Here is a 14,705-nt window from a genome sequence, read left to right as displayed (position 1 = left end):
TTTTGCAATTAGGGATTAATTATATACTAGGGGCCCGGTGCACAAAATTCATGCACGGAGGGTGGGGGTCCCTCAGCCCAGCCTGCCCCCTCTCACAGATTGGGAGCCCTCAGGGGATGTCCTACTGATGGCTTACGGGCCTACACGCAGTCTGGCCTCCCTCTGCGGGAGGCGACCAGGCTGATCAGGGGAAGGTGCCAGCCCCATCACCCCACTGCTGCAGCCACTGCCAGCCACCGCAGCCACCAAGGTGTTTTCATTAACACGGACTCCAGTCCCTTCACCATGAAAAAACGACAACTTTCTTTAGGCATTTTCAAGATGTCTCTTTCATAGGATACCAGTGGCCCAGTGCACGAAATTCGTGCACATTAAAAGGGGATTAGAGGAAATAATTTAATATTGCTATTTGCCCTTTATAATAGAAGTGTCAGAGATGAAAGAAAATTAGTAAATTTATATGAAAACCTTCCTCCTGTCAGAGTCTGGGCCACACCACGGGACCCAGAGTCAAGTCCCCGCCCACCCACATGCACCTCAAAATTGCGTGAGACCCAGACCTGGCGGCCTCCCCCATTGGGCTAGAATCTAGATCCAGACCCAGCCAGTCCTACCCTTGTCAAGCCCCACCGGGCAGGGGGCAAGCCTTGAGATCCCCCGTTAAGCCCCACTGGGTGGGGGGCATGGCCTGAGGTTCCCCATCAAGCCCTGCCATGTGGGGGGGTGCGCGCAGCCTCAGGTCCCCCATCAAGCCCCACTGGCAGGGGAAGTCCCCTGTCAAGCCCCGCTGGGTGGGGGGCGCGGCCTGAGTTCCCCTGACCCAGCACTGGGGGTGCACCTTGAGGTCCCCTGTCAAGCCCCGCTGGGTGGGGGGCATGGCCTGAGGTCCCCTGTCAAGCCCAGCCAGGCAGGGGGGCGCAGCCTCAGGTCCCCTGTCAAGGCCTGCCGGGTGGGGGGTGCGGCCTGAGGTCCCCTGTCAAGCCCAGCCAGGCAGGGGGGCGCAGCCTCAGGTCCCCTGTCAAGGCCTGCCGGGTGGGGGGTGCGGCCTGAGGTCCCCTGTCAAGCCCAGCCAGGCAGGGGGGGGCGCAACCTCAGGTCCCCTGTCAAGCCTCGCCGGGCAGGGGGTGCAGTCTGAGGTCCCCCGGCCTGGTGCTGGGGTAGGGGGTGCAGCCTGAAGTCCCCTGTTAAGCCCCGCCTGGTGGGGGACATGGCCTGAGGTCCCCCGGCCTGGCGCTGGGGCAGGGGGAGCAGCCTGAGGTCCCCTAGCCCAGCACTAGGATGGGAAGCGCACCTTTTGAGGTCACCTGTCAAGCCCCGCCGGGTGGGGGGCGTGGCCTGAGGTCCCCTATCAAGCCCTGCCAGGTGGGGGGGCACAGCCTGAGGTCCCCTAGCCCAGCACCAGGACAGGAAGCGCACCTTGAGGTCCCCTGAGAAGCCCTGCTGGGTGCGGGGGCACGGCCTGAGGTCCCCTGTCAAGCCCCACGGGAGCGGGGGAGGGCGTAGCCTCAGGTCCCTGCTGATTGCTCGTTAAGGCTCCTTATGGAACTTGGCCTCAGCTGTGGGTGTAGCCATCTTTGTGATGGAGTGATGGTCAATTAGCATATTCCCTCTTTATTAGATAGGATTACAGAAAACCCATAATGTGGTTATGCTTCTCTTTAATATATTTACAGATTTCTTTTTTTTTTTTTTTTTATTTTATTGATATTTCACAGAGAGGAAGGGAGAGGGATAGAGAGCTAGAAACATCGATGAGAGAGAAACATCGATCAGCTGCCTCCTGCACACCTCCCACTGGGGATGTGCCCGCAACCAAGGTACATGCCCTTGACCGGAATCGAACCCGGGACCTTTAAGTCCGCAGGCTCTATCCACTGAGCCAAACCGGTTTCGGCTTTACAGATTTCTATTATGAATATTGGGGATGTGGCTTGCTTTTTATTTTGAAACATTTTATTTTTAAGAGGTTGAAGGTAAGAGTATGTGTAAATTTCTTAAATGTATGCTAGGATAGATGCATTATGCTATTGTATTATATCTGCCTATATACCACTTAATTTTTTCAATTTTTATTTTTATGAAGAAATTAGAGCTGTTTTCCTTCTTACTTTCTATTGAGAAGCAACTATATGGACAATTTTCCTAGCTGAAAGAATTCTGCCAAAACAAGCAGATAAAAACGCCATGTGGGCAGTTCTTTCAAGTGCTCACTTTGGTTAGCATTATGAAAATTTTATAACTTAAAAAAAATTTTCCTGTCTCATGCCTTCTGAGGCTCTTTTTTTCTTACAATAAAAAATGTTACCAAGATATCCTATTCAACTTAATTTGGTGTTATTCCATTATACTACTATAATTGTGGTAATTCCAGATTTGACTGTTATCTAGGAGCATTGAAGGTTCATAATAGTGATTTCGAATTTTCATGAGTGCTGGAATGGGCTTTTCAGCACAATGAGTGCAGATTTGAGTCACTTATCGGTACCTGAGAATACAGTGATTCTGGGCCAGTGAGACTTGTTCTCTACTTTATTCTTCATACATGCTTTAGGGGTAAACTTCTACTGGTGATACTTTCAAGAACTCAGGACATACCCATGTGAATGCTCAAGGAGGATATTCTCTGTGCATCTATTTTTAATGAGATGGTGACACATTTCATACTTGGTCATTAAAAAATTTCTTTTGATCTACCTTTTCTGTTTTTCTCTTTGTTGTGTCCTGCTTTTATTTCTTTGAATGTGTTTGTATGTTTCATGGATATATAAGTTTCTTCTTTTTAGTCCTCACTTGAGGATATGTTTTCATTGATTTTATAGGGAGAGTGAGAGAGAAAGAAACATCAATGTGAGAGAAAATTATCGATCAGTTGCCTCCTATATGCACCCTGACCAGGGATTGCACTCTCAACCTGGGACAATGCTCCAGCCAGCTGAGCCTCAGCGGCCAGGGCATAGATGTTTCTTAAGACTCCTAAGTACTACTACTAACATGTGTGGTCAAAGGTTGATGCAAGACCAATTATAGTCACTCTTCCTTTTGATGCTCCACTCTTCCTTTTGATGCTCCAAGTGTCGGAAATTTGGCCTGTGGGGACTTTTTAAAGCTGACTCCTTTGTCCTTTTAACTTGATCTTATTTTGTTGTTGTTGTTTGCTTTGTTTTAATTAATCCTCACCTGAGGATATTTTTCCATTAATTTTTAGAGGGAGTGGAAGAGAGAGGGAAAGACAGAGAGAAACTTCATCCATATGAGAGTAATACAGTGATTGGTTGCCTCCTGCACGCCCCCCGATCAGGGCCCTTGGGGGTAAGGGGGGAGAAGCCTGCACCCGGGGTACATACCCTTGACCAGAATCAACCAGGGACCCTTTGGTCCGCAGGCTGATGCTCTATCCACTGAACCAAACCGGCTAGGGCAGCCATTGATTTTTGAGTGAGTCTTCCTTGTTTCCTAGTGAGTCTTTTAGGTTAGGTTCAGTATTCCTACTTACAGGAATGGATGCATCATGCTCTTATTAACTGTTCTGCTGTTGACTAATGGATACTTAGATTCATATTTGTTTGCTATTAAACTCACCTTATATTAATATTTCATGTACATGTGAGCTATTTTTAGGATAGTTGGGGAAAAAAAAGAATTGATAGAAATTGCCAAATTGTATTTCAATAAAACTATGTACCAATTTATGTACCCAAATGTATGAAATTACTTCAACAGATTGCCATTTTTGATAATCTTTAAAATATGTAATGATTTAATTTTGCATTTTGCTGATTATTGAGACATAGCATCTTTTTGAATATTTATTGGCTATTTATTTTTTCCAGTGAATTGCTTGTTTATATCTTATGCTAGCTTCTCAAGATTGTTTTCCTTTTTCTGATTGATTTGTAGGTACTCCTTATGTTAGGAATCTTGACCTTTGCCTCAGTCTGTTGATTGCCTTTGAGATTTATTTGTTTTGTTCTTGGCTACATTGATGTTTTCCATTTTAAAAATTGTAGTCAGATCTGTTCTTTTTCCTTTAAAACTTCTGAGTACATAAAAAGGTTGATGTACATCTTACAGTTATTTGTCTTTAGTTTTTAAATTAAGAAAGAAGATATGTCTCCCCAATACCACCCTGTGGACTAATAAATCCAATTAGTAACATTTATTGAATACTCCATCTCATTGATTTGTGGTGCCATATATAAAAATTCTTATAGTTATCTGTGTTTAGGACTCTCTTTTATTATCATATTTTATTATTTCTTTACCAATATCTTTTGCTTTAACTTTAGGTACATGGCATATTGGCTCTCAAACTCAAATTTCTATTATATGGGTAGGGATAATGTGAAAGTGAAGAGATGGAATAAATTACTCATTAATGAACAGCCCTGCTATTCATCTTCAGCTTCAGTGATGCTGTACATGAATTTAGGCCCATTGTTGTTAGAGTGTTTTTGTTTTTTAAGAAGCCTGCAATCTGAATGTTTCTGTAAACCTTTCGATAGTTGATAGTCTTTTACAAAACATTGTATAGAAAGTAATACATATTCTTTGACTTCAAGCCTTTGGCTTCTGATTGGAGATTTTTTTTGGATAGGTGACTTACAGGGCAAATTTCACTTTATTATTATTTTTCAGAAATTTCTTGGCAGTTTTTTGCTTTTATTCTTAGACAGATTTTCTATTCAGTCAGCTTGTCAAGTTTTATTTTAAAGACTATTCCTGCCTGGCTGGTGTGGCTCAGTGGATGAGCCCCAACCTATGAACCAAGAGGTCACTATTTGATTCGGGGCAAGACGCATTCCCAGGTTTCTGGCTCGATCCCCAGTAGGAGGCATATAGGAGGCAGCCAATCAATGATTCTCATCATTGATGTTTCTCTCCCTCTCCCATCCTCTCTGAAATCAATAAAAAAATATATTTTTTAAAAAGACTATTCCTTTGGTTTTGTTTGGGACTCTATTAAATGTAATAGATTAATTTGGAGACTGACAGTATTATAATTTCCATACAAAAACATTGTTTCTTTTCAGTCAAATTTATTTTCATCAGTCATATGTTTTAATTTTCTTCTTTAGGTCTTGTACATTTTTTGTTAATGCATTTTATTTTTATTGCTGTAGTGTATGGAAACTTTTAAAAAATCACATTTCCAAATAGGTTATTGCAGGTATTCAGTGAAGATACAATGTTTTTTTAATTATATAATGTTCTTCAAAGACAGTATTTCATTTCTCTTAAATCTGTGAATCTTGCTGAACTAAATAGTTCATATAATGACATATTGGAATATAGGCAGTCTTTTAAATTTTAAGTTATAAGTAAAGTTAAGACTTTTAGTTTAGTCTTTCCCCAAAAAATGTTGATTTGAATCCTCAGATAAATGAGAATTTTTTATTAAAGCCTAATTACAAGTTAGCAACTTAGTCTTCTAAATAAATAAGCTTATTTTCAGACAGAGTACAAATTTTCCCTTTTCTAGAAAGAAGCTTTTATTGTATTTCAATCCTGAATAAAATACCCGTTAGATACCACATTACTCTGGGAATCCATTTGTGTAGTATTTATCCTGTTGCTTACCTGACTGTGTTCTAAAAAAACTGTAAGCTCTTTTCTGAGAGGAACTGTGTCTTAATTGTTATTATTTTTGTTGTTAAATCTCCAGTGCCTTATGTAATACCTAGCACATAGAGGTATACAATCTGTAATAGGAGACAGTAAAATTGAAGAATAGGCTCTGATACCATTACTTTAAAACAAACAAACAAATAAAATCAAATAAAACTACAAAACAGTTTTCTTTTGAGCATGTTTTTTTCTGTTAAAGAACCTTCTGGTGAGTAACAGGATTATGAAGAAAAGGATCAATTTTTTATACAATATTAATTTTAAAAATTAATAAAAGTTTTGTTGTAAGAAATTAAATCATATGTTTTGATAACTTCTTAGTAATTTCTGATTACAGCAGTGTAGTTTCACTACACTTTCTCATTATGGAACTCATATCTGCTATGAAAGTCTATTAAGTCCAATTTTATTATCAATTTAAGATTCTCTTTCAACATGCCATATTATTAGGTTAAAGATTTTGTAATATCTGAGAGGTTTAAAATAATGAGTTACCAAGTAAGATATAGTACTTTAAAAATCAGAGCTCTTTATGCATTCATAAAAAGTACAAAACTAATAACTAAGCTAAAATTTTCACCAGCAATTCTAGTAAGCTAGAGCCTTAAAAAGTTTTAAAAGAATCAATGTTTGATTTTAAAAAAGTTAACCTGAAAAGGGATGAAGCTAAATTAGTTGTTTGTGGTTATTTAAATGGGCAAGGTGAATAATAGCTTGTAGTTTTATTTATTTCTTACAACAAAACAACTTTTGTTTCTTCACTGGAATAAAACCAAATGCCATTACAAAATTAATTAATTTTCTTGTAAAACAGTTTACTTTTTGTTCTAATATAGCCTTATAGTAATAATATATTATTTTTAAAAATACACAGATTTTTACAGAAAAATTAGAGTCCCCCATGTACCCTGCACTCAGTTTCCTCATTATAAACAACATTAGTATGGTACATTGGTTAAAATTAATGAGCCAATATTGATAATCTATACTTTGTTCAAATTTCCTTAGTTATGAAATTCTACATCGTTTTTACCACCTAATTTTAAATTTGCATTTGAATATGGTATAATATTTTATCTGGAAAATAAGAAACTTAGTTCAGTATTTTGCCATTGTATGCTACTTAAATGTAAGACATGGCTGCATTTTTATTTCTCAATGAAATAAAGTTTTGTTGGTTTGTGTTTTTTGTTTATTTTTGTCTGACTCCTTTCTTTCTTAGCTTACGAGGAAATATTTCTGTAAAAGCAGTTAAAAAAGAAGTAGAAAAGAAATTACGATGTCTACTTGCTGATTTACCACTGCCCCCTGAGCTACCAGGAGGAGATGATCTCTCAAAGAGTCCAGAGGAAAAGAAAACAGCAACACAGTTACATAGTAAAAGGAGGCCTAAGTATGTGCTTGCTTTCTACCTGCTCTTAAATTGACCAGAGGTGATTCTGGATCATTATAAAACACAAAATTAAGATTTGAAATAATAAAAAAGTGTATTTATTTGTTCGACTTAAATATCTGAATAAACTCTTATTAGAGTTTTGAAAATTTCATAGTTGCCTGCATACCTATTCAAAACGACTAATAAAATTAAATTAAATTTTCTCTCACAGTTTGTAATGTATTGATTTTGGGGGTTATTGTATGTGTTAAAGATAACTTTTATAATGAAGATATTTAAATAACAGAAACACTGAAATTGGACAAGGTGGCAGTCAGCATTAAGTAATCCCAAACAAAATTAGTAATGGACAAGCTGCTGGTCTTTCCTTGGCTGCATCAGTTAAACGGGGAGAATGTTGATCTCTCTTTTTTTTAACTTAACCAATAGAAAGTGTAAGAGTTTGAGTTACATCCAATGTAAGCATTGCTGTTCAGGTAGCACCTATTATAAGAATATGAGATGATTTTTCTAGTATGGAGCAGAAAGCTAGAAAAGTTTTAAAATAGTCTTTCTTTGAGTATTAATAGCTTTATCCCATTATATGACTTTCTATTACTACAAAATATTAAAGTACTACAAAACTACATATTTTTTTTTGAACGTCAAATATCTCTCCTCCTCCTCTCTCTCTCTCTCTCTCTCTCTCTCTCTCTCTCTCTCTCTTTCTCTCTCTCTCACACACACACACACACACACACACACACACACACACAGTGTGGATTCCTGAGCACTGATTTTATTAATACTTGTGTACTATCAGACAAGTCTTTCTGGTGTTCCCATTTTCAAGATAATTTTATCTATCATGAGTCTAAATTCGTCAGTGAGACATAGTTAGATTTTTGGTAATGCTCATTATCAAAATTCTGTGTTTTCAAAGCAGATGTATAGTCAATGAATGAAAAAGAAAACTTTCTGGAGGTTGGTTAGAGAACTTAACTTTGACTCTTCATACTAATGTTGGTTTTATCCACTCACTGCAAAATGAGGTTTTATTTCTGAAAATCTTTCATACAAGCTTTACTTCTTTTCTTCCTCAGTTTAAGTGCTATTGTACAAAAGAAGAGTCAGTGTGGAGATTGATACCTTGACTTTCATGATACTTTACAGTACCAAATCCCAGAGTTACTTGTATTCAAATGTGGAAGGGTATGGGGAAATAAAGGATGTAGGATTAGGTGGTGGGAGGAGATTGAGTATTTAACAGTTTATTCAGTTTGCTTGATTGTATATAAAAACTTCAGAACTATATTTGATAGAATATGTGGGCCTCGCTATGGTGAAATCAAAGAAAAAGATATTGACTGGGGAAAACGATGCGTGGATAAATTTGATATCATTGGAATTATTGGAGAAGGAACCTATGGACAAGTTTACAAGGCCAGGGATAAAGACACTGGTAAGAATGCCAAATGCTGTGGATCTTTAGGACTGTGGAATGTATTTGTGTTTCTTTTCTAATGAATAACTAACCAGCAATTTTTAGGAAAACAGTTAAATTTTTATTATGTTTTTGTTTCATCTTGTTTTATATATGTACTTATGTAAGAATTGAGTATATGTAAGTGGGTGTGCAATTATTTATACTTTCTAAAAGTGTTTAGTATTTATAATATGTAGTATGCTGGGATTTAGGTTTCTTTTTTTTATGGTGAATAAATTCTTACGTTGTCAGTAATCAGAGGAAAAAAAGTATATTGATGTTACTAGACTTAGTAATAAACCTGTTGTAGTAAGCCTTATACAACACTTATTTTGGCCAAAATTATGTTTTTTTTCTTCTGTAGAAATTACCCTTTATTTGGAGGCCAGATTTAGCAGCTGAATCTTTCAGAACATAATCAGGAACCTGAGAGAAAGTTTTAAAAGGCCTTACAGAAGAGGAAAATGTAACTGTCAGAGGCTGTATATTTTACAAAGTAATGCTCTGAGCCAGAGTATAATCTTGTAATTCCTTGTTGAAATAACCAATAGATTAAAGTAGCATAGCTATTTCAGGGCATTTAATACGGGGCGGACTACCTTATACTTAGAACTTCCTGAAGGCATTTACAGCATAGAGTAATAATATTGATAATGATGATTCTGCTTTATCAAAAAGAGATTAAATTATAACCTTTAAAGCTGTTTAGTAAAACAAGGAGTTATCCCACATTTTAGAATTCCCTATAAAAGAGTCAAATACATTTTAATTACTAAAGGTAAAAACATTTTTTTTTAAAAAAATTTGTAAATACAGAATTCTTTTTTTCTCCAAAGTAGAATGAACAAACCTTTATTACAGTGATGAATATTTTCTTATAATAGAATTTGTATAGATGCATGTGTGTATTTTACTTATTATTTAGGTTTTATTTGACACAAATATGTGTAAATTATTAGGCTATTAGAGCAGTGGGAAGAGCAAATTTTGAGACAGCTAAACCAGATTTTGAATCCCACTTTCACTACTGGATAATTGGACAACTTTAGGCAAGTTAATATGTCTTAGCATTTCTCACCTGTGCAATCTACAGAATTTTATGTTCAGAGGGATTTTATGCATATATAAGCTTATTGTATATATTTATCTTCCCTTTATTTACTTTTCAAAAATGGCAGTGTAATGTAATCTTTCTCATCATGCTTTTTTCATTTATCTTGGAGAGCATAAAATAACAATACATATGCACCTACCCTATATTTTTATACAGTTGTATGGTATTCCACATCTTGGATAAATATCTCATAAGTTATTTAGCCAGAGATCTAATTCCTTAAACTATCAAATTATAATGTGGTATGTTGGAAACTAATATTTTTGGGGTTATAATTTGAAGAGGTAGGAACAAATATTATGAATTAAAATAAATTTAAAATTAAGAAAAATGTCATGTGGTTTTTGTCAGCTAGTAACTTGATTTTATTTAATTTTCTAATAGGAGAAATGGTTGCCTTAAAAAAAGTACGTCTAGATAATGAAAAGGAAGGCTTTCCGATTACAGCAATTCGAGAAATTAAAATTCTTCGGCAGCTTACTCATCAGAGTATTATCAATATGAAGGAGATAGTTACCGATAAAGAAGATGCTTTGGATTTTAAGAAGGATAAAGGTATGTGTGCATATTTACAGGACCATTCTGTGTATTCAGGATTAAGCTATCTTGCAGATTTTGTTATAGGTGTTGACCTCTTAAGTAAATGTAGTTGAATTGAAGAGTTTATTTACTTTAGTGGTTTTTGAGTCACCCAAGTAGACATCAAAGCACATTTACCAGTATCACACATAAAGTATTCACTAGTAGTATTTGGTTTTTGAGCATCAGTGTGATTGAGAAACAATTTATGGTAGTAGTAGAATATTTATACCTTACATTTTTAATGTTATAATGTCTTAACATACAAGGAAATTTATGGTAGGTTTATATATTAATTCTAAAAGTGTGGGATCAAAAATCTTACCTGAAATTGCATTGAATAAACTGTACCTGGTACATGGTTGGCTTTTAGCAGAAAAGCTGAAAAGAAATTAGTGTATTTATTAAAGTAATTATCATTAGGGAACATGATGGGTGAAAGAAAAGCTCTACTGCCAATAGCTTTTAGATCTTCAGAGTAAGATTTTGGAGCCAGTGCTACCTCCTTTATAATCTGTGGTTTTTGAAAAGCAGAATTTTTTTGCAAACTGATTCTAGCAGCCCTAGCTGGTTTGGCTCAGTGGATAGAGCATCGGCCTGGAGCCTAAAGGGTCCCAGGTTCGATTCCTGTCAAGAGCACATGCATGGGTTGCGGGCTCAATCCCCAGTAGGGGTTGTGCAGGAGGCAGCTAATCAATGATTCTCTCTCACCATTGATGTGTTGTTGTTTTTTAAATATATATTTTATTGATTTTTACAGAGAGGAAGGGAGAGGGATAGAGAGCTAGAAACATCGATGAGAGAAAAACATCGATCAGCTGCCTCCTGCACACCCCCTACTGGGGATGTGCCCGCAACCAAGGTACATGCCCTTGTCCGGAATCGAACCTGGGACCCTTCAGTCCACAGGCCGACGCTCTATCCACTGAGCCAAACCAGTTAGGGCACCATTGATGTTTTTATCTCTCCCCCTCTCCCTTCTTCTCTGAAATCAATAAAAATATATTAAAAAAACAAAAACCCTAACTCTAGCATTAAAGAGATTTAAGTGGGCACGTTCTGATTGAACATGGTCTTAGCTTCCTTCTGTCCTCAACCACACATATTCTCTCTCCCTAAAATTTAATTAAAATTTTATATCTGAGGGTTATGTGGAAATGTTTTTTATTACCCTAGTACTATAATCAAATTAATACTTGCTTTTCCTCCATTATACCTTGAACCTCCTGTTTCTTTGATCTGTGGGGCCACACTGCCTGCCCATTTCTTCAATCCCATCTTTGCCATTTTTCTGATTGTTCACCAAACTTTAGTTACATTGGCCTTTTGAATTGTTACATACGCCATCGCACTTCTCTACCTTAAACATGCTGCTTCCCTGGACTTAAACATCTGCACTCCCAGCACACACATACACACAGATACACATGCACCTGATTTAAAAGGCTAACTTCTCATCCAATAGGTCTCAATTTGAATGTTGCTTTATTCATTAGTAAGGCCTTACTTGACCAGTCTTTCCATTTTCTGCTTTTCTTTCCACACACAATTTAAGAGCCCTAGCTACAGACTTGGAGAGGGGGTTGTAAGTAAAGATTGACTGTTAATGAGACGAGGCTCTTTTTGTGGTGATGACAGTGCTCTAAAATTCAATTTGAAGATGGTTGCATAACTGCAAATACATTAAAACCAGTTGAATTGTACACTCTAAATGGGTGAATGTACAGTATGTCAATTAGATTGCAATAAAATTATTTAAGACACACACAAAAAAATCCCAACTAGCTTTCAATAATTCCATGTTCTACCCTGGCCAGTGTGGCTCAGTGGTTGAGCATCGACCTATGAACAGGAGGTCATGGTTCGATTCCCAGTCAGGGCACATACTCAGGTTGTGGGCTTGATCCCTAATAGTGTATGTGCAAGAGGCAGCCTATCCATGATTCTCTCTTATCACTGATGCTTCTCTCCTTTCCCTCTCCCTTCCTCTCTTTGAAATCAATAAAAACATAGAAAAAAAATTCCATGTTATGATGAAAATATTGTGTGAATTGAGAGGCATAACTGTTGGGGGAAGTGGTAGATCTGTAGAAAATGAAGCTGTAGAAGTAGGTTAGGACCAAAAATGGTGCTTGACCTTAAATCTATGCCAAGAAACTAAAACATTAACTTTACCTTCTTTAAAAAAAAAAAATAGTACAGTGCTTATCGTGTATTTGAACTAGCATTTATAGTAATTTTATTTGACCTTTAGCAATTTGATAGATAAAAAATTGTATTTTATCTTTTTAATAATTATTTCTTATTACTATGGAGATTGATGATTTCTTGTGCTGGATTTTATCTTTTTAATAATTATTTCTTATTGCTATGGATATTGATGATTTCTTGTGCCCCCATATAATTTCTTTACCCATATAATACTTGTTTATGTCTTTTGCCCATTTTTATTAGTATATTAATGTTTTTCTTGGTGTTAAATATGGTTTTTTGTTGTTGTTGTTAATCCTCACCGGAGGATATTTTTCCATTGATTTTTAGAGAGAGTGGAAGGGATGGGGAGAGACAGAGAGAGAGAAACATCGATTGATTGGTTGCCTCCCTCCAGCACATGCCCTGACTAGGGCCAGAGATAGAGCCTGCTGCAACTGAGTTACCTGCTGTTGACTGGAATTGAACCCGGGATCCTTCAGTCCTTGGGCCGATGCTCTATCCACTGAGTCAAACTGGCTAGCACAGATGTTAAATGTTTTTTACATAGTAGGAATGTTGATATTTTGAGTGACTTACAGAAAAACTGTCTAGCCATCTGGTTTCCTTCTTTTCCATGTGTTTCTTATGTTAGTACTCAGTAAATGTTGAGTTGAATTGAGGAGAAAAGTATTTATAAAACAGAGTGTAGTCTGTTCCAGATTAACCAAATGAACCTATCATGATTGTGAATTTTGCATAATCAGGAAAAGATATAGGAAGGTGCTTTAGTTATATTCAGTGAACTATAGCAAATAATCCTTTTCAGGGGGAAAAATGACTTCCTTTTCTGGGTCACAAGGAAACATAGAGTTAGTATCATGTGTTGAAATTCAGAATTTATAGAACATAGAGAAATCAGAATATATAGGTGTCTACCAGGAGATAACCTATGGCAAAGACTTTAAAGGAAAAGGAATCTGTGGCAAAGTAGGGAGGGTGTAGTGGAAATAGAAAGGGGTGGAGGTGGGGCTTTCCCCTGCCAATATTTCCTAAATAGGTGAATAAGAAATAATGTTCTTTTGAGGCAGATGTAATAAGGTAATAGTAATGGGAATTACATGTAGTGGTTAAGAATATAGTTTGAATCCTTGCTTTTTCCATCATTACATACTGTTTTCCTCATCTGGAAATGGTGTAATAGTACCTAGCTCATAGATTTGTTATATTAAATGAAATAATGCATAAGAAACACTTATCCTAGAATATTGCACATAGTAAGTACACAGTAAAATTTGCTGTTATAGCTTGTTGGTACATCGTGAGGGCAGAAATAGATTGATAATATAATAATAATTATTTATAATTAAGCAGAGAGGATGGAGGTTTGGGAGAAATTAATATTTTAGTTTTAGTCCTCTAATGAAATTTATGTGGAGATAAGATATCAGGAGTGGTGCTGACCCAGAAGTTAAAAAAGAATTTTTTTCTGAAAGTTTAGAAGTAGTCTCTAATTATTAATTGTAAAAGTTTCAAGAAGAGTAAAAAGCTCCAGTCACATCTTACTAGCTGTGATTGATTGGTTAAACTAGCTGTATAAGGAAGTGTTCGCCATCACCTACCTTTACCCAGTGTCGGGTGTGCCCTGAGATGCACGGTCCCACACGGCTACCACAAGGTGTCCTTGCAATTGCACCTAGACCAGGTGGATGATGACAACAAGGAGGATGCCAGCTGCAACTTCCAGATTCTTGGGAAAGTATTGCATTCTGAGTGGCAGAGAGCCGTGTATGACAAGCAGGGAGAGTGGATGAGGTTTCTGATGTGTGCTCAACCAAGATTAGGACTGGGAGATATATTGGAGGTTACTCTTTAAAAACAATATCTCTATAAGACATTCAAGCTTTCAAGAAGACAAAGAAGAGCTGGCTGATATTAAATAGGCCTATCTGGACTTCAGTGGGGACATGGATCAGGCCTTGGAGTCCGTGTTATATGTGCAATATACAGAGGAACCAGGATAAGGAACATTATTCAGCAAGCTGTTGATGCTGGTGTGGTCCCATCCTGTAATGCCTTTCTCAGAGAATTGAAGCAAAAGATGAATGCTAGGAAAAGGATGGCTCAGGAATTGGCTAAAGAAGCAGAATTGAGCAGGAAGGAGTTGGGACTTGAAAAAGAAGATTAACTTGAGAGCATTCGAAAGAGAGAGAGAGAGAAGGTTGGTCAAAAGAAAATGTACAATTTTCTGTCTCAGATGGAAGCAGAGTACTCAAGAATGAGAAGAAATAATGGAGTTTTCTCTTCAAAAGTCCTTAAGTAGGCAAGGTATAGTC

At 37.1% G+C, this 14,705-nt stretch overlaps 1 protein-coding gene and 1 pseudogene across 5 annotated transcripts in view; both read left to right on the top strand.

The window, feature by feature from the left end:
- CDK13 (cyclin dependent kinase 13) overlaps window positions 1-14,705 on the top strand; it is a 122,359-nt gene that overhangs the window by 30,788 nt on the left and 76,866 nt on the right. For all 4 annotated transcript variants that reach the window (XM_080666904.1, XM_080666902.1, XM_080666903.1 and 1 more), the window contains exons 3-5: window positions 6,848-7,018; window positions 8,323-8,462; window positions 9,985-10,155. In XM_080666904.1, the coding sequence (XP_080523030.1) occupies window positions 6,848-7,018; window positions 8,323-8,462; window positions 9,985-10,155 (482 nt within the window). The remainder of the gene's footprint in view (window positions 1-6,847; window positions 7,019-8,322; window positions 8,463-9,984; window positions 10,156-14,705) is intronic.
- LOC308245965 (dnaJ homolog subfamily C member 9-like) lies at window positions 13,322-14,557 on the top strand (annotated as a pseudogene). Its single transcript has 2 exons — window positions 13,322-13,359; window positions 14,002-14,557. The product of its transcript is annotated as a dnaJ homolog subfamily C member 9-like (transcript).

The sequence above is a fragment of the Plecotus auritus genome (genome assembly GCF_963455305.1).
Source record: "Plecotus auritus genome assembly, chromosome: 4".
Taxonomy (NCBI): Eukaryota; Metazoa; Chordata; class Mammalia; order Chiroptera; family Vespertilionidae; genus Plecotus; species Plecotus auritus.
The sequence above is the reverse complement of the archived record's forward strand: the minus strand, read 5'-3'. Positions and strand labels throughout refer to the sequence as shown.